At 53.6% G+C, this 19,220-nt stretch overlaps 8 protein-coding genes across 8 annotated transcripts; 5 read left to right on the top strand and 3 right to left on the bottom strand.

The window, feature by feature from the left end:
• Position 1: 1 nt before the first annotated feature.
• Positions 2 to 2,458, bottom strand: BO85DRAFT_413367 (C6 transcription factor; the record flags this gene model as incomplete). Its single annotated transcript, XM_025657607.1, has 3 exons — positions 2 to 152; positions 208 to 2,026; positions 2,147 to 2,458. The coding sequence occupies 3 exons, from the start codon at positions 2,456 to 2,458 to the stop codon at positions 139 to 141; spliced, it is 2,145 nt and encodes a 714-aa protein (XP_025520200.1). The 3' UTR covers positions 2 to 138.
• A 461-nt stretch (positions 2,459 to 2,919) lies between these two features.
• On the bottom strand, positions 2,920 to 5,304 carry BO85DRAFT_445705 (M24 family metallopeptidase). Its single transcript, XM_025659331.1, has 8 exons — positions 5,122 to 5,304; positions 4,802 to 5,068; positions 4,343 to 4,751; positions 4,194 to 4,292; positions 4,064 to 4,145; positions 3,892 to 4,003; positions 3,679 to 3,838; positions 2,920 to 3,602 (listed from the first exon to the last, which is right to left on the bottom strand). Exons 1-8 carry the CDS (start codon positions 5,263 to 5,265, stop codon positions 3,409 to 3,411), a joined length of 1,467 nt encoding a protein of 488 aa, XP_025520199.1. The 5' UTR covers positions 5,266 to 5,304; the 3' UTR covers positions 2,920 to 3,408.
• A 310-nt stretch (positions 5,305 to 5,614) lies between these two features.
• Positions 5,615 to 7,503, top strand: BO85DRAFT_130798 (major facilitator superfamily transporter). The gene is made up of 3 exons (XM_025653986.1): positions 5,615 to 6,197; positions 6,255 to 6,623; positions 6,682 to 7,503. Exons 1-3 carry the CDS (start codon positions 5,713 to 5,715, stop codon positions 7,352 to 7,354), a joined length of 1,527 nt encoding a protein of 508 aa, XP_025520198.1. The 5' UTR covers positions 5,615 to 5,712; the 3' UTR covers positions 7,355 to 7,503.
• Positions 7,504 to 8,415: 912 nt separating this feature from the next.
• BO85DRAFT_474778 (trypsin-like serine peptidase) lies at positions 8,416 to 10,398 on the top strand (the record flags this gene model as incomplete). The annotated part of the gene is made up of 4 exons (XM_025662679.1): positions 8,416 to 8,499; positions 8,567 to 9,074; positions 9,126 to 9,309; positions 9,396 to 10,398. The coding sequence occupies 4 exons, from the start codon at positions 8,416 to 8,418 to the stop codon at positions 10,396 to 10,398; spliced, it is 1,779 nt and encodes a 592-aa protein (XP_025520197.1).
• A 7-nt stretch (positions 10,399 to 10,405) lies between these two features.
• On the bottom strand, positions 10,406 to 12,347 carry BO85DRAFT_466029 (phosphoesterase superfamily protein). The gene is made up of 2 exons (XM_025662105.1): positions 11,447 to 12,347; positions 10,406 to 11,388 (listed from the first exon to the last, which is right to left on the bottom strand). The coding sequence occupies exons 1-2, from the start codon at positions 12,008 to 12,010 to the stop codon at positions 10,588 to 10,590; spliced, it is 1,365 nt and encodes a 454-aa protein (XP_025520196.1). The 5' UTR covers positions 12,011 to 12,347; the 3' UTR covers positions 10,406 to 10,587.
• Positions 12,348 to 13,367: 1,020 nt separating this feature from the next.
• Positions 13,368 to 14,627, top strand: BO85DRAFT_445701 (asparaginase). The gene has a single exon (XM_025659330.1). The coding sequence runs from the start codon at positions 13,397 to 13,399 to the stop codon at positions 14,480 to 14,482; it is 1,086 nt and encodes a 361-aa protein (XP_025520195.1). The 5' UTR covers positions 13,368 to 13,396; the 3' UTR covers positions 14,483 to 14,627.
• A 646-nt stretch (positions 14,628 to 15,273) lies between these two features.
• BO85DRAFT_413352 (asparaginase ahrA) lies at positions 15,274 to 16,862 on the top strand. The gene is made up of 3 exons (XM_025657606.1): positions 15,274 to 15,451; positions 15,526 to 16,226; positions 16,285 to 16,862. The coding sequence occupies exons 1-3, from the start codon at positions 15,286 to 15,288 to the stop codon at positions 16,552 to 16,554; spliced, it is 1,137 nt and encodes a 378-aa protein (XP_025520194.1). The 5' UTR covers positions 15,274 to 15,285; the 3' UTR covers positions 16,555 to 16,862.
• Positions 16,863 to 17,598: 736 nt separating this feature from the next.
• Positions 17,599 to 19,212, top strand: BO85DRAFT_445698 (delta-12 fatty acid desaturas-like protein). Its single transcript, XM_025659329.1, has 3 exons — positions 17,599 to 17,742; positions 17,808 to 18,597; positions 18,664 to 19,212. Exons 1-3 carry the CDS (start codon positions 17,674 to 17,676, stop codon positions 19,107 to 19,109), a joined length of 1,305 nt encoding a protein of 434 aa, XP_025520193.1. The 5' UTR covers positions 17,599 to 17,673; the 3' UTR covers positions 19,110 to 19,212.
• The last annotated feature ends 8 nt before the right edge of the window (positions 19,213 to 19,220 follow it).

Genomic DNA, 19,220 nt, shown 5'->3' with positions numbered 1-19,220 from the left:
GGTCCTGCTGTAGCTCTGTCGTAGACACCCTACCTGGATATATGGCGCAAGAGCAAGATTCCGGTCGGATTACCAGTAAATATGTGAATAGATCTACTAATTGAGGTTCTCGCGTCCCAGTCACATTCGAACTCCGCATCAGCCGGGGTATGCTGGGTTAATTAGCACCTACTAGGCGTTCTTGTCGACTACGAGAAGAATGCTTACAGATAGGCAGGCTTTCTAGCTGTGGCCAGAAATCGAGCACCACGTTTTCGCCCATGATGAAAGTGTCCAACAGGGACTGTGTCCTGGGATCGAGCAGCACTGGATCAATAGCGGGGTCCAGTCCAGAAAATATGGTCGGCAACATATTAGGATCAGGGTCATAATCCCTCACCGCGTTGCCTTCTGCCTGCTGCTCACGGCGGCCCATCTCACCGCTATGTTCGGTCGGACGAGGGCTCCGTTCGGAAACTGGATGAGATAGCTCATTCGGCCCGGTAGCTTGAGCGTCGCCAGTGTCCATCGGGGAGACGAGGCGGGCCAGCTCGTGTCGCAAACCCTGCAAGATGACACTGTATTTCCAAGAAGGGGCGTTGCGAGCTGTTGCGTCGGCGAGGTGTGTCACTGCCGTCTCGGACAGTCTGTAGAGCGTGGGTTCATCCAAATCTGCATGCAAGGTGTGTTCCGGGCTCCGGACAAAGTCGAGACCAGCAGAAGGCAGACGGTTGCGTCTGACCTGGATCAGGTATAGATAGATGATTGATAAAGCATTGAATGCAATGTACTGTGAGTACCAAAATGCTGGGAACAATTCATCCTCGCGCACGAAGCTAAGTATCAATTCTAGGGCTTCTCGCGCTGCGGTAAGACAAAGATGCAGATGGTATCGGTAACTGCTTCGGTGTTCAGGCCACATTTGCCCATAATCCAATAATAGGAGAGGCCGTGTGATGAACATCAATGCATGATGACGAGCCAGCTGCAGAACTGTCAACTGGCGCCGAAAAACCGGAACCAAACTACTGGGTTGGATGACCCCTGAGAGAAAAGGAGGCAGCTCTGCTTGCCATTTCGCGATCTTGCCACATAGGCCTCGAATGGTCTCAACCTCCGTCCGATCGGAGAGGCCCGAGAGAACGTAAGGTTCCTTGGCCGCCTGGGTAAGAATCTGTGCCAAAGTCGCATGAAAGACTGGCGCATCCATTACACAGTCACGTCTCGACAACCGCCTTTCCCGCGTTGTTAGGTCTTCGTCATTGACGCGCGTGGGAAGATCTTCGTCCAAGTCTTCATCATGCCACAGTCGCGGTCGACCAAGGATCACACTGAGATACTTGTCCAGAGTGTAAGAGCACCATACAAGGCGCCGTTGACACTCCTGCTTCACCAGATCCTCCTCTTCTTCATGGTGCCTCCTCGCCCATCGATTGTGCAAACCAAGGGCCATCATCAGCTGGACTGTTGTGCCAAACACGAACCACGCCTTCTGGGCTCGAGAGGAGCTCAGCAGATAAAGCACCATCAAAAAACGAGCTTGCACCGAGGCCAGAGTAGGGGCACCCGTCTCGAGCGACAGCAGATGCTCTGCCTGCGCGTAATAAAGCTCGCTGTTGCGCCAGCCATCCTCGTCGGCATCTCTCATTCGACCGTCCTCATCAACGCGGAACATGGCTGCAGTACTCAGGAGTAAGAGCAAGACGGCTTGGGATGCTACATCGAGCTGGCTGCCGATCCGGTTGCCCTCTGAATTCTCCTGGTACAAGCGCTGGACCAGGGTGTGAATTGTAGGCTGATGAAGCACGCGATATGTCGGTGCTGCAAACTCGAAATATCGGCGGATCAAGCTTTTGGCTCTGGCCTGGCTTGGCCAGACAAAATCTGATAACTGAACCTCGGGAACTACACGATCACCGTAGGAGAAGATGGAAACTGTTGCTGAGGCATCGGGATCCTGTGCCGGGGCAATAGGCTTGGAGGGACTGGCATGTAAGTCCTCCACGACCCTGCCCAGAAATGAATGTGCTGAGCTCGGACCCCAGTACTGACCGGTCCCGTCTACTGAGCCTCGTCGAACAGATGCATCGATGATAGAAGACTCGGGGAGTGTACCTGGCCCCGATGCAGGGCTGCTCTGCAGGCCTGGCTGGGAATGCTCGGTAACTGAGCGAAGGACAGAGGGAGACTGCAGGGGCTGGATCGCACCTGGAGCCGGATCTGGATTGCTGCGTGAGCTGCCGTGCTCCCGCAGAGGGCGATGGTTCTTGGGACGCGATGATGAGGGAGGAGGGCTGAGCGCCACACCCCGATTGTAGGCGGAGTCGTAGGTGCACGCCAAGTGACGGCGGGAGCAGGGACCACAGGGGATGTTGCCCGTACAAGCCTTCTTTTTGGCCTTGCAGGCATCGCAGGCGCGGGTCACCTTTCGGATCTTTCTCGCGCGCGTGGCGGGTGAGGCCTCCTCGCTGGCCGTCATTTCCGCTTGCTGTTGGAAATGCTCCGCACACAGCTTTAACGGGCGGATGTAAGTCGATAGTCAGCCTCAGAACCCGCACATATGCTCTTTCGGATCAGATAGTCGGATGCTGCAGCTCATGTGCTTGCCTGTAGGATGATCCAGGATGGTCCAGGTAGATTGACCGGCTATTACTGGGAGGGAAACCCGGTTCCCCGATCAGATCCGCCCGCTTGTTTCCTTTTTCCGCCACCATTTTCCGCTCTCGGCTGACTGGCAGCTGACTCATCCCGAGTTGCAAGCATGAGGAATCGGTGTCTGTCAACAGTCCATAGCATTAGTATACTGGGGAGTAGGAGGATTGAGTGGCTGGAGTGTTAAGACTTCTGTATGAGCACAACCGATTTGTAGTATCAATGCTAGTAGTGCTGTCGAGTAGTGGTTCTACTAGCCTTGGATGAACTGTTAATAGTACCAACTAGTAGTACTGGGAGCGGTTGTTGTATATATTTCCGGTCCAGCGCAGCCAGGACTGATGGTAATGATACTTCCTAAGTACTAGTAGTGGCTGACGGTCATAATCTCCAGACTAGTACCCAAATAGACAGTGAGTAATGAGCCTTATGTAGGTTTTAATAGCACATCGAATAACAGGATTATTCGCAATTGTTCATCTGTCAAGTGCTGCAAAGCAAAGCAAAGCAGTAGTAGATGAGGGAAAGGGAAGATGCCGACCGGGAAAGCCGTGGGTCCCGTGCTCTGATGCCTGAGGCTCTCATGGATCTCAAATGGTCTTCCGCCTCCTCCACTTTTGGAGAAGCACATCACACCCAACACCCAACACAAAACACAACAATATCACCACCACCGCACCTCTCCTCCAATTGCAACAATTTTTTTTCCCCTACTATCTACTATATCAAAACCCACCCGCGAGTCCATATATCGCATGTACCACCAACACTGAATGCCTATGGATCCCAAGGCCCAGACGCTCGACGACCGGTCAACAGCTCTGCCTCCCCACCCTCCCGCACCAGAAAGATGTCTTCGTGCCGTACCCCGAATCGATCCACCAGATACACCCCAGGTTCCGAAGTGAACGTCATGCCGGCTTGAAGGAGGGTCGCATGGTTGCCCTTGTTCAGATAGGGGCTTTCGTGGGCTATCTCGCAACATCAGCATGAGCCCGATATCACAGACAAACCTCCAGGTCCCCCACACAGACCCTGGCGACTCACCTTTGATCCCAATTCCGTGCCCAACACGATGGGTGAAGGCCTCCCCGTACCCGGCGTCCGTGATCACCTCCCGGGCAGCAATATCGACGCTGGCAGCACTGGCGTCGACCAGGAACTGCCTGATGGATTGCGTTTGAGCTTCAAAGACAATGTCCCACACCTACAGCAGTCAGCCAATTGATCTCGCTTGTCCAGGTGAGGATCGAGTTTCACCTCCAGCTTGTCTCTCAAACGCGTCGGGGCGGGCATATCCGGTGTCGGTGGTTCAAGGAACGGCGGGAAAAAGGTTCGACAGATATCCGATGAGTACCCAAGGAGATGGGCGCTGACCTCGGGTCAGCAGTAGCTACAGTGAGACAGGCAACGGTCCTGTGTATCGACTTACCCTACATCAATTAAAACAAAAGTTTCCGGCTCAAGCACCTTCGAACCGTTGGTGCCTCCATGTGGGTTGGCGGCATTCTCGTCTACCCTCCACGGTCAGTCTTGCACCTTTGCAGCGGTCGGACACGTACCAAACAAGACAATATCAAAGAATGGCTCCAACCCAGCCGAGCGAAGGGTATTGTCCAGGGCCCTGGCGATCTCACTCTCGGTTAGACCGGGGTAGAGGCCTACTTAGTGTCAGTCCGTCCATAGGGCGACCGAGTGGGGGATCACGAACATTTGCGCATCTGCCGTACGGCTTCCACGGTCCCGGTATTCACGGCGCGGAGAATTCCCACCTCAGTGTCGGATTTGATCTGCCGGACGCGCTCCACTTCTCCCATCAGCCCGACGATTTCGAACCCTGAGTGACCGAGACCCCGTTGGATAAAGTCCCTCATTTCCTCGTCCACCATGAGTCGCGGTGCTCGATCATGTGCCGAGAAGATGACAGAATCCTTCAACGTATCATATGGGTTCCAGTGTTCCTCCCAAGGAATGATGTCGATCGGCTCGAGAAACGGCATGTTTAGCAGTCGGGCTCGCTCCGCCTCAAATGATGGGGCTAGGAATGTTGTCTTTGCGGTAACAAGGCCCGACGAGTGACGATAAGGCTGCACCACCATAAGAAATGGGCGTTCCTCCGGCTGAGCGATATTAGTAGACACAAGAGTTCTTGGGAAGAAAGAGCGCTCACCTCCCAGACCTCCCATTCCGGCTGGCTCACATTAGCATAGTATTTGAACGTATACCCCGGCTCCACGACAAAGGCGTCTGCCCCATCGGCGATCAGAGCCCTCGCGAGGCGGTTCCGGCGCTCATCGAACTCCTCAACTGAGATGGGCGCAGCGGTATCCAGAAAGTAGTACTCTGTTTCTCGAAGATTCTCAATCGAACATCGCTCGAAAGATTCATATGGTGTAACCGACGACGGTTGCTGGAAGGGGCTGAAGAGCGACAGCCTCTGCCTTCGAGTCAGACCCCCAGCCGTCGATTCTGATGGCGACGCGTACTTACCGGGAAGAGCGCGTAGATGCTAAGCAATAGTAGACCAGCGCTGGTAAAAAGGTGCAGAATAGACCTCCGGTATTGATGCGGTGGTTGACGGAGTAGCGGTCTTTCCTCCGTCAGTGGGAGAGACTCGGTCTGCTTGTCCAGCATGATTCTGCCGAGAGGGGGAAGAATCACAACAAGTGTTTCAAGGGATCCAGACAATGGATTTATCGCCGTGCTTCTGCAGGAGTCGGGGGAGATCCGAGCGCCTGCAGGTCTGAAAAAGAGGGGAAGATGCGCTGAAAGGATGCCAGTTGGAGATTCCCCGCCCGGTTGGATTTCCCTTGATTGGATTCTCTCGCTTCTCCCTTGGCGACTCGCAGGTTATCGCCGAATGTCGCGGTTGGTCCGCCGCCATCCAGGCTGTTCTTCATTGGGCTTATCAGAAATGTTAGTCCAGTCTCTTGCGGGACAAACGAGGCTCGGATCGGCCGACAGACGGGACAGATAGGCAAGGACCAGCAGAGATAAATACACGCACCTCGTCATGGCTCGATTGAGTTGAGATTAGGAAAATGCTAGGCCAGTGAGGGAGACGCAGGGTTGACCGCTGAGATGGCTCGCAAAGAGGATCAAGACTCGTTACAAACGACGGGAGCAGCTCAGCCTGCCAAACAGACACAGGTGCAGATATCACCGGACGCCGCTGAAGATGTCACTCCAGATCAAGGCCGTCCAAAGACCTCCAAACTCTCGGTCTTACTGATGATTGTGTTCTCCGGTATGGCCATTGGCTCCGACGGTTTCAACGCATCCATCATCGGCAACCTCGAATTGGTCATGGAGGTCATCTACCCAAAGACTCTCACCACGGCTGTCGCATCTCGTTTGTCCAACGCCTTTATGGTAGGTATGATCATTGGCATGTTGTCCTTTGGATACTTGTCCGATAAATTGGGCCGCAAGACCGGCGCGGTCTTGACCACCGTCATCCTCGTCCTAGGGATCGCTTTGAGCGCGGGTGCTAGCGGAACAGATCGAGATGGAATGTTTTGGATGTTGATCATTGCGAGAGGCATCGCTGGCGTCGGCGCGGGTGGGTGAGTTCAACTGTTATCTCAAATACTTTTTGCAATTGTTACTCACTCGTTCCCCAGGGAGTATCCGGTTGCCGGGGCTGGTGCTGCAGAAGCCACCGATGAAGATCTGGGTGTCCGAAACAAACGAGGCTTCATCTTTGCCATGATTGCTGACCTGTCGGCTTCCCTTGGGTTCGCCTTTGGTGCCCTAGTCCCTCTGCTGTTGCTTCTGTGCTTTCACCAGGAGGTCCGTCATTATGAAGCTGTCTGGCGAATTTCACTCGCGCTGGGGGTAATTCCTCCGCTCTCCATCTTTTGGTTTCGATACCGAATGGCTGTCAGCTCGGCTTATCGCAAGAGCGCGATGCAGAAGCAAACAGTGCCGTACTGGCTGGCACTAAAGCGTTATTGGCGTCCGTTGTTAGGCACGTGCGGCTCTTGGTTCATGTAAGTAATGCAGTATACGCTATTGTCCGTTGTGATTCTAATCTAATCCTATCGCCAGTTATAACTACATCTCGTACCCGTTTGGGCTATTTTCATCAACAATTGTCGGTCGCGTGAACCCGACCTCCTCTCTCGCACTGACAATGGCCTGGGGCACGCTCATCAACTGTTTTTACATCCCCGGGGCATTCATCGGGGGCTTCCTGTCCGACCGGATTGGGCGGCGGCGGACCATGGCGCTCGGGTACTTTCTCCAGGCTGCCCTGGGCTTTATCCTGGGTGGCGCGCTGGGACCCATCGAAAAGTCGCTGCCACTCTTTATTGTGCTCTATGGCGTTTTCCTCACGCTCGGAGAGGTGGGTCCTGGATCGACGATTGTTGTGACAGCCAGTGAAAGTTTCCCGACAGCGATACGCGGGCATGCCGTGGGATTTGCAGCGGCATGGAGCAAGGCGGGGGCGGCCATTGGGACGGCGGTTTTCAAGCCTATCCTGGCTAGCTGGGGAGACGATGAGTTTCGCGGCACGCAGGCCGTGTTTCTCATTGGCTCCGGGTTCGCCGTCCTAGGGGGCCTCTTGGCCTGGTTTGTGTTCCAGGATGTGGATCACGCGCTGGACAATGAGGACCAGGCTTGGAAGGACTATCTCGCTGCTAATGGCTATGGGGATGTGCAGTGGGGCATTGCAAGCAGCTCAGCGCATGAGCCGGAACCGAAGGCAGCGCAGACGTAGTCTCGGAGACTCCGTGGTCACTATAGAGTTGTCGGTTTGCAGGTATGCTGCCGAGCCGTACTCGAAAGTATCTCATTATGATTGTATATCCTCTAGCGTCTTAAGCATCCGGGGGAGACTCGTATTCTTCAGCTTCAACGAGGGCATTGCTGTCGCTTAAATATTTCAAATCCAGTCGAAGGGAGTGCGATTGGGTGCCGCAAGCCTGCCCTTAACCTTGAGGGCATATGTTGCCGTTCGAGACCCAGAGGCTCGAACTTAGCTTCATGCAGGAACTGACTGGGTTAGGTCAGGCCATATGGGTCATCGCAGCGGTAAAAGTAGACGGCGGTGCGCAGCATCTCAGGTCATCTATGTGCATTCAAAGGAATGTAAGACTAGAAACTTTCACACAATGGTCTCGATACGTTCCAGCAGGCACATGGCAGATAAAATAATATTTCAAAATAATATCATCGTCTGCAAAATTTCATTACAACCTCTTTCTGGCTCTCCCACAGCTGGAGATCGATGGCGCAGATTCCCTCAGCAATCTAGCCCTGATCGAGAACGACAGAGCCACGAAGAACGACCATTACGACGCGGGGCAAGGGTCGCCTCCCATCGCGATGGCAGTACCAATGTGATAGTAATGAGGCTGACAGCAAAGGCAAAATGACCCTCGGCAGTAACTGCTTCGCGCAGCTCTCGAACCACTCGTATCCTGTATTTCGGTCGCGATGGCATATTTAGAACGCTAGTTCCATCAAGAATCACATCAGAATGTGGGAATATCAGCCAGCCACGCTCGTTTTCATATCTCAGTGCTTCTGGATTACCATCTCTATTGACAAACAAGCGAGATACATCTCGCCAGAGCCAGAGGATTTTTTGCATATAAAGAGCAGCTTGTATCCGTTGAAGTCTTTAGTTCTCAGCAGGGCTTACCTTCTACATTGACAACGCAATTTCTGTTGATATTCATAACCCTGCCATACATCTTCAGCCATGTCTGTCACTGCTGGAACGTGGACGCTCGCAAGAGCCACCAGCGAAAGCGGTCGAGTGCTTCTTCGGACTACATGAAGGTGGTAATGAATCCGTCTTCGAAGCTTACCGTGAGCTGGTGGACCGCAAGCACTTCGCCCCAGGGGGGAAGTATCACTGTAAGTATCTCCAACAAACCCCTGCACACGTTTCTCATCCCATTGACAGACACTAGCCATCGTCAAGCTATTCATGCGATACGAAGGCCAGGAGCCTGACGACCAGCGTCATGCCATGGGCACGGGATGGCTTGTTCGCGATGACACCCTCGTGACCGCTGGTCACTGTGCCTTTGACTGGAGCCAGAACGATGGAAAAGGGTTCGGTCGGGCGATCGAGGTTAAAGCGTACATTGGCTACAACGGCAAAATGTCTATCAATGACCCCAACGTCCTGTTCCGGCACGGCGTCCAGATCGTGACTACCGAAGGATGGCTTCAATCTGGGGTGAATCGCCATCATGACGTCGCTTTTATCCGGCTCGATCGGCCATTCACCAATGTCACTACACTTTTCAAGCCGACTGAGACCCCCTTGATAAGTAAGGATATCATTGGCGTAGTGGGATATCCCGGTGACATGCAGATGGATCGAGAGTTTGGCGCACAGATATATGAAGAATTCAAGACTGTCGAACGGGATCGGCGCAAGGCAGCGAACCAGATGCTGGAGTATCGCATCGATACATACAAAGGTGCAATGAAAAGCTGATATTATCCCTTCTACCTGCTAACTCTCATCTTAGGTCAATCAGGGTCTCCAGTCCTTGTGCAGAACCGGCCTTTGACCTCCATCGGCGCTCATGTCTACAGGGGAGCTGGAAACAACTCGGCCAGCCCCATTGGAGGGGAGTATGGGAATCCATACCATGAATACATTTCTGTTCTCCAGAGACAGTATCCTGTGCAGACGACTAAAGCCGGCGTCAAGTATGTCCGTGTGGGCGGGGACAGCATGGACAGGAAGTCGGATGCGGAGGACAGCTTCTAGGAAGACCTGAAGGATGTGCTCAAAGTCGGCGCGCCAATGGTCTCGGGCGCTCTGCAGACGGTCAGTCCATTCTTGGGTTCATCGGAGGACCGATTGCCGCTCTAGCTGGTACTGCCATCTCCGTGGCCGCCAAACGGAGTGCCGAGAGTGGGTTTACTGATGCCCATCCGGGTGAATTCGCTCAGTCTCGCACGGCCGAAGAAGCCATTCTGTCCGAGGCTGCGCGGCAGGCCTTCTTGCGGGCGGATGCCGACCGTATGAAACAACTCGGTATCAGCACGCGGATTATGGAGCAGTACAAGAAGGCAGCTGCAGATGTTGATATCGTGGCGCCTACGATCTTACCGGCCATTTTGCCGGCAGCGTTGCATCTCTCGCAAGATATGTACACCCAAAAGGGTGCAGAGGCAGATAGAGAACCATTCCAACCAACATCGTACGGTCGGCGGGAGCCAATCCGCCTCCCAAGGGATTTTCGAGATGACTCGTTTACGCACTACTTGCTCAAGTCGGTGGAGCGCGAGACGGAGGATGAGATCTTCTGGGGCATGTTGGGTTCAGTGCTGTCGGCTGCCTCCAAGGGGGCGAATGCCGTTCAAACTGGACTATCTGTCATTAGCAAGATGGTGCCGACGACTGAGGCTGCCTTTGAAGAACAGCCAATGGACCCGTACCTGAAGGTCTTGGGACGTCGTGCCCTGCTCGCCGGGGCGACTCTGCAAGTGCTCCGCAATACGCCACCGGAGCAGCTCGAGACAGAGGACTTCTTCACCCGCATCCAAATTATCGTGCAGAAGATCGGGCCTGCGGTGATGAAGTTTGCACCTGTGGTGGTCTCGGCGGTTCGTCCAGTTCTCACTCCTATTATTCAGCCTCCAGCAGGGACTACTCCTCTTGCTGGATCTCCATCCACTTTCGCAGGATATTTCGATGGTGATGAAATTATTCGCCAACGTCCCATACTTGGGCTGCAAGTAGTAATACTCTTGGAAGAGAATCTAAAAATGTTCTACGGCACTCAAGGGTAAGACGGGTATATTACGAATATATGTATTGTCTTTATCATCAATCATACAGGATCTATCTTTCTTCTGTGCCATGCTAAGCCTGGAGAGATCCGAGAATGTACACATCTCCGACGAGGCTCAGCTTTTCAGATGAACTTTTCCTCAGTTCATTATCTCCTTGCAACCCACCACTGCATAACAGTCTGTCATCTACTTCCGAAAAGGCACCGGACTAGGCAAGGCAGTCGGGGTGTTGTCGCGGGATCGCGTCTGCACCAGATGCTCAAAAGATGGCGCATATTCGACCCGCGGGGTGAAAGGGTCAAAGTCCCAGAGGTAGCCCAAGGTGCGCAGGATCGACGAGGCAGAGTAGGACACGGTGTCGCCGGTGATGCTAGTGCCCTTTTGCTCGACATATCCCTTACCCACCCAGGGGGAGATCAGGAGAGTGGGGATACGACCACCCAAACGGTTGAAGTTGAAGGTATAGTCCTTGCCATTCGGGGTGGTAGCCGTGTAGGTGAGGTTGTCCGGCCGGGGAGCCAGGGGCGGAGGCACATGATCATGGAAACCACCAGTCTCGTCAAAGCTGAGGATGAAGAGCGTCTCATTCCACTGGGGACCGGCGCGCAGAGCGTCGTAGACATTCTTGATCAGCTTCTCGCCGTCGGAGATCAGACCGCTGGGGTGCATAGAGTTGGTGCCGACACCGCAGCACGAGGGGTTAACGTAGCTGAATTCCGGCAGGGCACCAGCGGCGGCATCCGTGTAGAACGTCTCCAGGGCCTTGACCTTGTTGGTGTTGTTGGAGGTGTAGGTCCAGTCGTAGAACTCAGCATCGGGACCCGTACCACCAGCCGTGTCCCAGTAGTTGATCCAGGAGTGGCCGGTCTCAGTCAGTTGCTGGAAGATGGAACGCTGGGGAAAGGCGTGGTTATCAAAGGCCTCGTCGTTGGTTCCGTGACCATACGAGGTACCCGAGGTGAGAGCAGCCCGGTTGGGGTTTGTTGGCTGCATCTGAGTTAGCAATCTCCCATTTACAGCTCACAAATGAAAAGGAGATACGTACGCCAGGCACATCCGAGTGCCAATGGTTGAAAACGACAAAGTTCTGGACGAGCTCGGTGAGCACAGGCACCTGTTGCTCGGTGTAGTAGTTCATGACCTGCACGGACAGCTCGGTGCGGTTGGCATCGGCGCTGTACAGGCGCAGTTGTTCGGTGACGAACCCCTGCTGGGAGGGGGCCAGCTTGCCCTGGGCGATGGCCGCATTGTCGGGAGTGAAGGTGCCATAGAACTCGATGTTGTTGCCATAGACCGCATGGTCGGGATCATCGGTGACCGAGTCATAGTCTCTGGCTGCACTGCAGACGGTGCCCTGGGAGAGATCGGTGATGTTGTAGGGGTTGCAGAAGGGGCCGTTATTGATAGGGTTCTCCAAGCCCTTGATGGTCTGACCTCCCAACAGGTTGTCCACGGAGCGGTTTTCCATGACCAGAACGACAACATTCTTGATCTTGGACTTGAGATTCTGGATGGCGGAGTCGGAGTGAGCCTGATGGCTAGGGTTTGCCGGGATGGCCGAGGCAGCGGCAGCAAAGGCCAGCAGACCGACCAGCGCACTGGGATGCATGGTGAGCCAGTTGGAGATTAAGGTACAGATGGGAGAGGCAGAATGCAATATCCTGGTGATAATACAAGCGATTGGCAGGATGGTCGAGGGGGAGCCTTCTTATAGCATCTTTAGGGTGGATATAGAGCTGTCACTCGGACAGGTTTTCTCCTCATCTCTCCCCCTGCAGGGTCTGCACGTGGTGGTGTCAAGTGGTCGAGAATCCATCCATTTCGATTGTAAGAGTCCATCTCATGAGTTAAGCGAGCCATTCGCATGGACTCCATTACCCATTATTCACCACCCCTCTTATCCATCGGCAGGAACACGAAGCACGGGTGCAGCTCCAATGGCATCGATCTGCAGGGGCACGAGGCACGGGGTCGGAGGGTATCTCGAAGGGGTCTCCCCACATCTGGAGACACCACCTATCTACTACCGAATACTACCTTGACTGTTGAGTGTGGCCGAGGCTTGTCCTACCGTCCGTCTTTATTGCTTGCCGATGCACGATCGTCGGGGATCGACAGCCCCCGTGCGTACTCACTTTCGCATGATTGGCTGCTAGCGGCCACCCGGGATAATTACTAGTACTTTGACTGGGTAGTACTCCATACGATGTGGTGGTGTGAAATGACAACATCATGGATGTCAAGGAACCATGCCAGAAGGGACCAATTTGTACCTGGGAGCTATCTACATCTATTGGAAAAGCAGAAAGGTAGAGAGTAAGGGCACAGCCGTGGAATGAAAAAGGTCAGGAGGAATCCGGCGATCGGTAGCTTCCGGGCCGCTCCGATACAACACACACACACAAAGAGCAGAACAGGAACAGGAACAGGAACAGGAACAGGAAGGATAGTAAGGGTTATGGAAGTAACAATAAATTTACAATAGAGTGTCAACTCACAGTGAACAGCCATGACATATTATCGGATGATGGGATGGTCCTCGCATTGACACCCCAGGGGGCAAGGCCACAAGGCCATAAGGCAGCAAGGCGATAAGGCGATAAGGCATAAATTTAACATGATGCCTGACTGCCTGACTGCCTGACTGCCTCGGGATATCTTAATTCGATGGCATCTTTTCACTGTATGCGGATTCTTTGATGGTGATGTGATAATCTCGTTCCAGCTGCCTCAGTAACACACATCAATTTAGTTATCCACATTTACCCCCCCTCCATCACGAAATGAACATTTTCTGTCCCGTTCTGTCTTAACTGGTCCCTTCCTCATCGCATCCGCGCACCGCATTGGGAATAGTACCCTCACCCGGGCTGTCCATCCACCTGATATTGCAAACCACAGGAGGGCCCTTATTAAATCATTGCGCAGTCGCAAACATGGTGACGGTACCCTTTCTCGAATTTGCAAGTGAACCCTCCACTTGATATCATCCACCATGACCGTGTCACCCAACCCATTACCTCGCGACCCCGTTCCCGGTTACGTCGTGACCTATCGCGGCAACGTCGTGGAAAACAGACACCAAGTCCATGCCGCCGTCACCGATGCCACGGGCCGCATCATCTATGCCGTGGGAAATCCCACGCGTGTCACTCTGGCCCGCTCGGCTGCGAAACCTGCCCAAGCCCTGGCAGTTCTGGAAACCGGCGCCCTAAAAAAGTTTGACTTCGACGAAGCAGATCTGGCGCTGATGTGCGCCTCCCACAGCAGTGAAGATCGCCATCTTGCCCGTGCCCGCGCCATGCTGGCCAAAGCTGGCCTGCAGGAAGAGAACTTGCGTTGTGGAGGTCATGCGGCCCTGTCAGAGTCCGTCAATCGAGCATGGATCAAGCGGGACTGGACGCCGACGGCCATCGCAAACAACTGCTCAGGCAAACACGCCGGTATGCTTGCCGGTGCAAAAGCTCTGGGGGCGCCTCCTGCAGAGTACCACTGCATCAATCATCCTCTACAGCAGCAAGTTACGCACGCCGTCGAGGAGCTGGCGGGCTTGCCCTCAGATCGTGTCCAATGGGCCATCGATGGCTGTAACCTGCCCGCTCCCGCGCTACCCCTGCAGAATCTAGCCAGCATCTACGCCCGCATCGCCAATGCGGCCAACGCAGCCCCGACAGATCACCCGTCTCCACGGGCACAAGCGCTAGCTCGCATCTTTCGAGCGATGGCAGGCCATCCAGAACTGGTCGGGGGAGATGGTCGGTTCTGCACCGAGCTCATGCAGGCATTTGAAGGAGTGTTGATTGGTAAGGTGGGAGCGGACGGCTGTTATGCTATTGGAGTGCGTGCTTCAGGCTACACCCAGCAACTGGGGATTAGCGGGGCTTTGGGAATTGCGGTCAAGATTGAGGATGGCAACGGGGAGGTACTTTATGCCGCTGTGGTCGAGATCTTGCGCCAACTCCAGATCGGCACTCCCGCGCAGCTGCAGTCGCTGGAGGCATTTCATCAACCCGAGATCCGAAACACTGCCGGCGTGGTGACGGGGCACACCTCGCACCAGTTTCAGATTAGCTCGGTATAGTTACTAGTAGGAGGGAAGTTGCATATCATGGATTCATCTTTCAGTACAGACGATGAGGGATTGATCTGTGGGGGAAGGCCACCTACAAAGCCTCAAGGCGTGGAAAAGAATACCTACCATAGCCCTTGAAGGTACTACATAGAAGAAACATATTACTAGTAAGTACTAGTACTGCTATGAGTAGTAGATAATTAATATCCTGCTTGTACTACGTATCAACTTCACGCCGACATCGATATATATTTTGGTTCCGGGGTTACGGATAGTACTAGTCAATCGCGATGCTACTGCCATTAAATTGTAACAAATATGAGTCCGAGTGCTGCGAAGTGATGACGGAGGTGTCTGATGACAGACAACAAGATAAGATGACATATTGCCTCGCTGTCATGCAGATAGCGGCTTCGAGAAGGATTCTCTGCCTTATCGCATGGGTGAATGCTACCCTCGGGTGGACCTTCTCCGGCAGTTGGGCTTATCGTGAGGAGGCAACACCGATATCGGGGGCCAAGCCCTTTATCAATCATCATTCTATCAGTTTCCGTCCACTAGTCGATGGACCCTGAATCCCTTCTAGCTGGATAGACTAGTAATCTTCCCATGTCAACTCCATGTGGAGAAACTTTGATAAGACCATGTGAGATAACAAGCCTCCACAGAACAAGACCATCTCCCACTGCAATCACGGCTGGGTTCCGAACAGACCCGCGTGCCAGCACAAACATGATGGTATATAAATTGCTGCATCTAGGCAAGATGAACTGTAGAAGAAGCCAGGAGCTATCATCTCATCAATCTGCATCATGCCTCTCAAGCCCTTTCTCTTCTCCGCACTGGCCACTCTCGCCTCGGCCTCTCCGCTGCTCTATACGCGGACGACCAATGAGACTTTCGTCTTCACCAATGCCAATGGCCTCAACTTCACTCAGATGAACACCACCCTGCCGAACGTGACCATCTTTGCAACGGGTAGGTGGACTGAGTTCGATTCGGGGATTGCGACCGATAGCTACTTGCGACCGATAGCTAACCTCAGCTCACAGGTGGTACCATTGCCGGTTCTGACTCCAGCTCAACAGCCACGACCGGCTACACCTCTGGAGCAGTCGGTGTCCTGTCCCTTATCGATGCAGTCCCGTCCATGCTGGATGTGGCCAATGTTGCCGGTGTGCAGGTGGCCAACGTGGGAAGCGAGGATATTACCTCTGACATCTTGATTTCCATGTCCAAGAAGCTGAACCGCGTCGTGTGTGAGGATCCGACCATGGCCGGCGCCGTCATCACCCACGGCACAGACACCCTCGAGGAAACTGCCTTCTTTCTGGACGCCACCGTCAACTGCGGCAAGCCGATTGTCATTGTGGGTGCTATGCGCCCGTCCACGGCCATTTCGGCTGACGGACCCTTCAACCTCCTTGAAGCTGTGACGGTGGCTGCCTCTACTTCGGCGCGCGATCGCGGTGCCATGGTCGTCATGAACGATCGTATTGCCTCGGCCTACTACGTGACCAAGACTAATGCAAACACCATGGACACCTTCAAGGCCATGGAGATGGGCTATCTCGGCGAGATGATCTCGAACACCCCTTTCTTCTTCTATCCGCCCGTCAAGCCAACCGGCAAGGTGATCTTTGACATTGCCAACGTGACTGAAATCCCCCGCGTGGACATCCTGTTCTCCTATGAGGACATGCACAACGACACCCTGTATAATGCAATCTCTAGTGGTGCCCAGGGAATTGTGGTAAGTGATTGTGCTTCGATCTGTCTGTGTAGCTTGACTTGGGTGCTGATGAGACTAGGTTGCTGGTGCTGGTGCTGGAGGCGTCACGACCTCCTTCAACGAGGCCATTGAGGACGTCATCAACCGTCTGGAGATCCCCGTCGTGCAGAGTATGCGCACTGTCAACGGGGAAGTGCCGCTGTCGGACGTGAGCAGCGACACGGCTACCCACATCGCCAGCGGATATCTGAACCCGCAGAAGTCGCGCATTCTGCTGGGATTGCTGCTATCTCAGGGAAAGAATATCACAGAGATTGCGGACGTCTTTGCTTTGGGCACGGATGCATAGGTATCGATGGAAACATTGTATATAATAATGACCGCATGTAATGATCATGATCGATTGCAATAGAAAGTGACTGTATGTATATCAGCAAAGGACACCGAGCGCTTTCCCCAGAGCTTCGTAAATAACTCTATCCTACCGACGACAACTCTTGATCTCTTATCTCTTCCCCCCCTCGTATTCAGGGCGTCGGACATGCAGGGTGCGTTGCGCCCGAAGGATCCGAGGATAAAGTGACACGAGCCCGAGGATGATCCTTGCATACCGTAGGGCACCTCACGTTCATTGCCGGTTCTTTGTGTCGAGCACAGGGTCAGGTAGGATCCAGCCTTGTGGTACTGTGAGGGACGAACAGATGTAGCCCACCTACCGAAGGGAGTTCGCAAGGATCGTCACTATTTACTTTAATATTGATCAGACGCACCACGCAAAGGCTATCCAGAGATTCCTTGCCAGTTGATCTGGACCATAATCCTGTTTCAGAGAGTAAGAATGAAGCATAAATGGTATACCCCAAGCCTTAAAAAAATGTCATAAGCTGGGATCTTACTTTCGGTGTAGATAGAGGGGTTAGGTGGTATTGGGGCGACTAGTCTTTCTGCTTACAACCCATGCGAGACACTTCACTTGGGATTACAGAGATTGCCGATCAGGCGTGACAGGATATAAGGCACGATGATCAATTGGCATGTCGTCCGCGGACCTGGAGGGGGCGAAAACCCTTAGTTGATCGGTATGATTCGCGGAACTCCCGGGGTCTTCACGGCTTTCGATAATGCGGGATCGGATTCTCTCAGCCTCGTTTATGCGAGTGAGATCCCGAAGGGCTCTCTTGCACCTTAGCTCTCTGACACTCCCATTCCTTGCTCGCCTGCAATAGATTCTATAGGCTGATTTGTAAACCCTTTAGCTCGGGATGGGCTGTTTGATTGTGGCACGAGGTCTCGTCAAGTAATCGTAGCCTGCTGAAAGAGGCCGCTGATGATGATACAGGGCAATCTATTTAAAGAATGGAAAGATATCCTTGATCGATCATCACACAGGTCTGTTAATTATATCTATTTGGGGCTCAGTTCAAGCCCATCGTCGATAATTATCCTCCGAAGATTCTGCCACTGCATCATGGAGCCAGGCAAGACCGGGTTTCGCACGGTCGCAGAACCGCATCCAACACATCTAGTCGAGGGAGGGGTATGTCTGACTATCCACCTATTGTGCGAATCAAGAATGACTGATCCATTAATGTGGAACTGCAGAATTTAAATCAGAAGGTGACTGTGGATGATCTTCGTCGCGCAGTGCCCGACTACTGCTTCACGCCGTCCCTGTTCTGGTCTTGCTCTTACCTGTTGCGGGACCTGGCATACACGGGGATCCTACTGACCGCACTGCACCAGCTGCTACAAACCAGCGCAGTCCAAAATTCGTCACTGCTCTACTACCTCACGGTCAATGTGTATGGAGTATGTCAAGGCATTGTTTGGACGGGACTCTGGGTGATTGCACACGACTGTGGCCACAGCGGCTTCTCACGCTGGAGTGTGGTGAATGACAGCGTCGGATTCGTCCTGCACTCCTTTCTCCTCGCCCCCTACTTCTCCTGGAAATCAACTCATCGGCGACACCATATCTATGCCAATCATATTGAGAAGGACCTAAACTATGTGCCGCCTCTGCGCCAGTCCTACGCCGACAAGATCGGCCAGGCGGTCGAGGTGCTCGAGGATATAGGACAGGATGCGCCCTTCGTCCTTTTCCTTCGCATTTTGCTGCAGCAGACCATCGGCTGGAACTGGTATATCCTAACTAACATCACCTGCCCTCCTACAGCTGTTCCCAAGAAAGGTATGTCGATTTGGCGTCACAGCCATTTCGATCCCCAAGGGGCATTGTTCTATCCCTCCGAGTGGCTGTCCATTGTGCTGTCGGATTTGGGCTGCTTCACTGTGATCGCCGGCCTTTATCAGCTTCATCAGCAGTTGGGTTCGTTCGAGACGCTGTTTTGGGTTTATATTGTGCCATGGACATGGGTGAACCACTGGGTCGGTATGTGCAACCCTCCCCTTTCCCTGACAAATGAGGTTATCTGACAATATCTGTGTGAGTGTTTAGTGATGATCACGTATCTGCATCATACCCACCCATCGGTGCCCAAATACACCCCTGAATCGTGGAGCTTCCTGCGTGGCGCAACCGCGACCATGGACCGCGACTTTGGCATCATTGGGACGCATTTCTTCCATCATATCTCAACCGACCACGTCACTCATCACTTATTCTCACGCATCCCGCACTATTATAGCCCTGTAGCTAGCAAGGCAATCATCCCGCTACTGGGGCAGCACTACCACGGACGGGGTGCATTCAATTACCAGGAGCTGCAGACGGCCTTCAGTCGGTGCCAGTGGGTGGAGGAGGACCCTGGAAAGGACGTAGCCTTTGGTTTACGGGCAGTGGAGACGTTAAAAAACAAGGACGCGAAGAACACAGGGTTGTGGTATCGTGGGGGACGCAGCCCCTTGCCAGAGTTTAAGATGCGCGAAGCCAAATCATTCTAAGGACCAAGGCGCAGAATCCATGGTAGTGAACTTTGGAAGGAACCTAGACCGGTTGAATTCACTGCAATTGTCGGGGCTGCTGCCTAAGACGCCTCCATCATGATTGCCTGC

Source organism: Aspergillus piperis, assembly GCF_003184755.1.
Source record: "Aspergillus piperis CBS 112811 unplaced genomic scaffold BO85scaffold_2, whole genome shotgun sequence".
Lineage (NCBI taxonomy): Eukaryota > Fungi > Ascomycota > Eurotiomycetes > Eurotiales > Aspergillaceae > Aspergillus > Aspergillus piperis.
This window is presented reverse-complemented; position numbering and strand designations above follow the sequence as displayed.

Excerpts from the sequence above, each read along its gene's own strand:
- BO85DRAFT_445705 (XM_025659331.1), bottom strand. The coding sequence starts at position 5,265 with ATGCTGGACAAGCAGACCGAGTCTCTCCCACTGACGGAGGAAAGACCG. Across the intron at positions 4,293-4,342 it reads CGTACGGCAGATGCGCAAAT|GCCTCTACCCCGGTCTAACC; the intron begins GTTCGTGATCCC and ends GACACTAAGTAG. Across the intron at positions 4,146-4,193 it reads CTTTGATATTGTCTTGTTTG|ACGAGAATGCCGCCAACCCA; the intron begins GTACGTGTCCGA and ends CGTGGAGGGTAG.
- BO85DRAFT_130798 (XM_025653986.1), top strand. The coding sequence starts at position 5,713 with ATGGCTCGCAAAGAGGATCAAGACTCGTTACAAACGACGGGAGCAGCT. Across the intron at positions 6,198-6,254 it reads GCTGGCGTCGGCGCGGGTGG|GGAGTATCCGGTTGCCGGGG; the intron begins GTGAGTTCAACT and ends CTCGTTCCCCAG. Across the intron at positions 6,624-6,681 it reads ACGTGCGGCTCTTGGTTCAT|TTATAACTACATCTCGTACC; the intron begins GTAAGTAATGCA and ends TCCTATCGCCAG.
- BO85DRAFT_466029 (XM_025662105.1), bottom strand. The coding sequence starts at position 12,010 with ATGCATCCCAGTGCGCTGGTCGGTCTGCTGGCCTTTGCTGCCGCTGCC. Across the intron at positions 11,389-11,446 it reads GGCACTCGGATGTGCCTGGC|CCAACAAACCCCAACCGGGC; the intron begins GTACGTATCTCC and ends ACTCAGATGCAG.
- BO85DRAFT_445701 (XM_025659330.1), top strand. The coding sequence starts at position 13,397 with ATGACCGTGTCACCCAACCCATTACCTCGCGACCCCGTTCCCGGTTAC.
- BO85DRAFT_413352 (XM_025657606.1), top strand. The coding sequence starts at position 15,286 with ATGCCTCTCAAGCCCTTTCTCTTCTCCGCACTGGCCACTCTCGCCTCG. Across the intron at positions 15,452-15,525 it reads CGTGACCATCTTTGCAACGG|GTGGTACCATTGCCGGTTCT; the intron begins GTAGGTGGACTG and ends CTCAGCTCACAG. Across the intron at positions 16,227-16,284 it reads GTGGTGCCCAGGGAATTGTG|GTTGCTGGTGCTGGTGCTGG; the intron begins GTAAGTGATTGT and ends TGATGAGACTAG.
- BO85DRAFT_445698 (XM_025659329.1), top strand. The coding sequence starts at position 17,674 with ATGGAGCCAGGCAAGACCGGGTTTCGCACGGTCGCAGAACCGCATCCA. Across the intron at positions 17,743-17,807 it reads CACATCTAGTCGAGGGAGGG|AATTTAAATCAGAAGGTGAC; the intron begins GTATGTCTGACT and ends GTGGAACTGCAG. Across the intron at positions 18,598-18,663 it reads ATGGGTGAACCACTGGGTCG|TGATGATCACGTATCTGCAT; the intron begins GTATGTGCAACC and ends GTGAGTGTTTAG.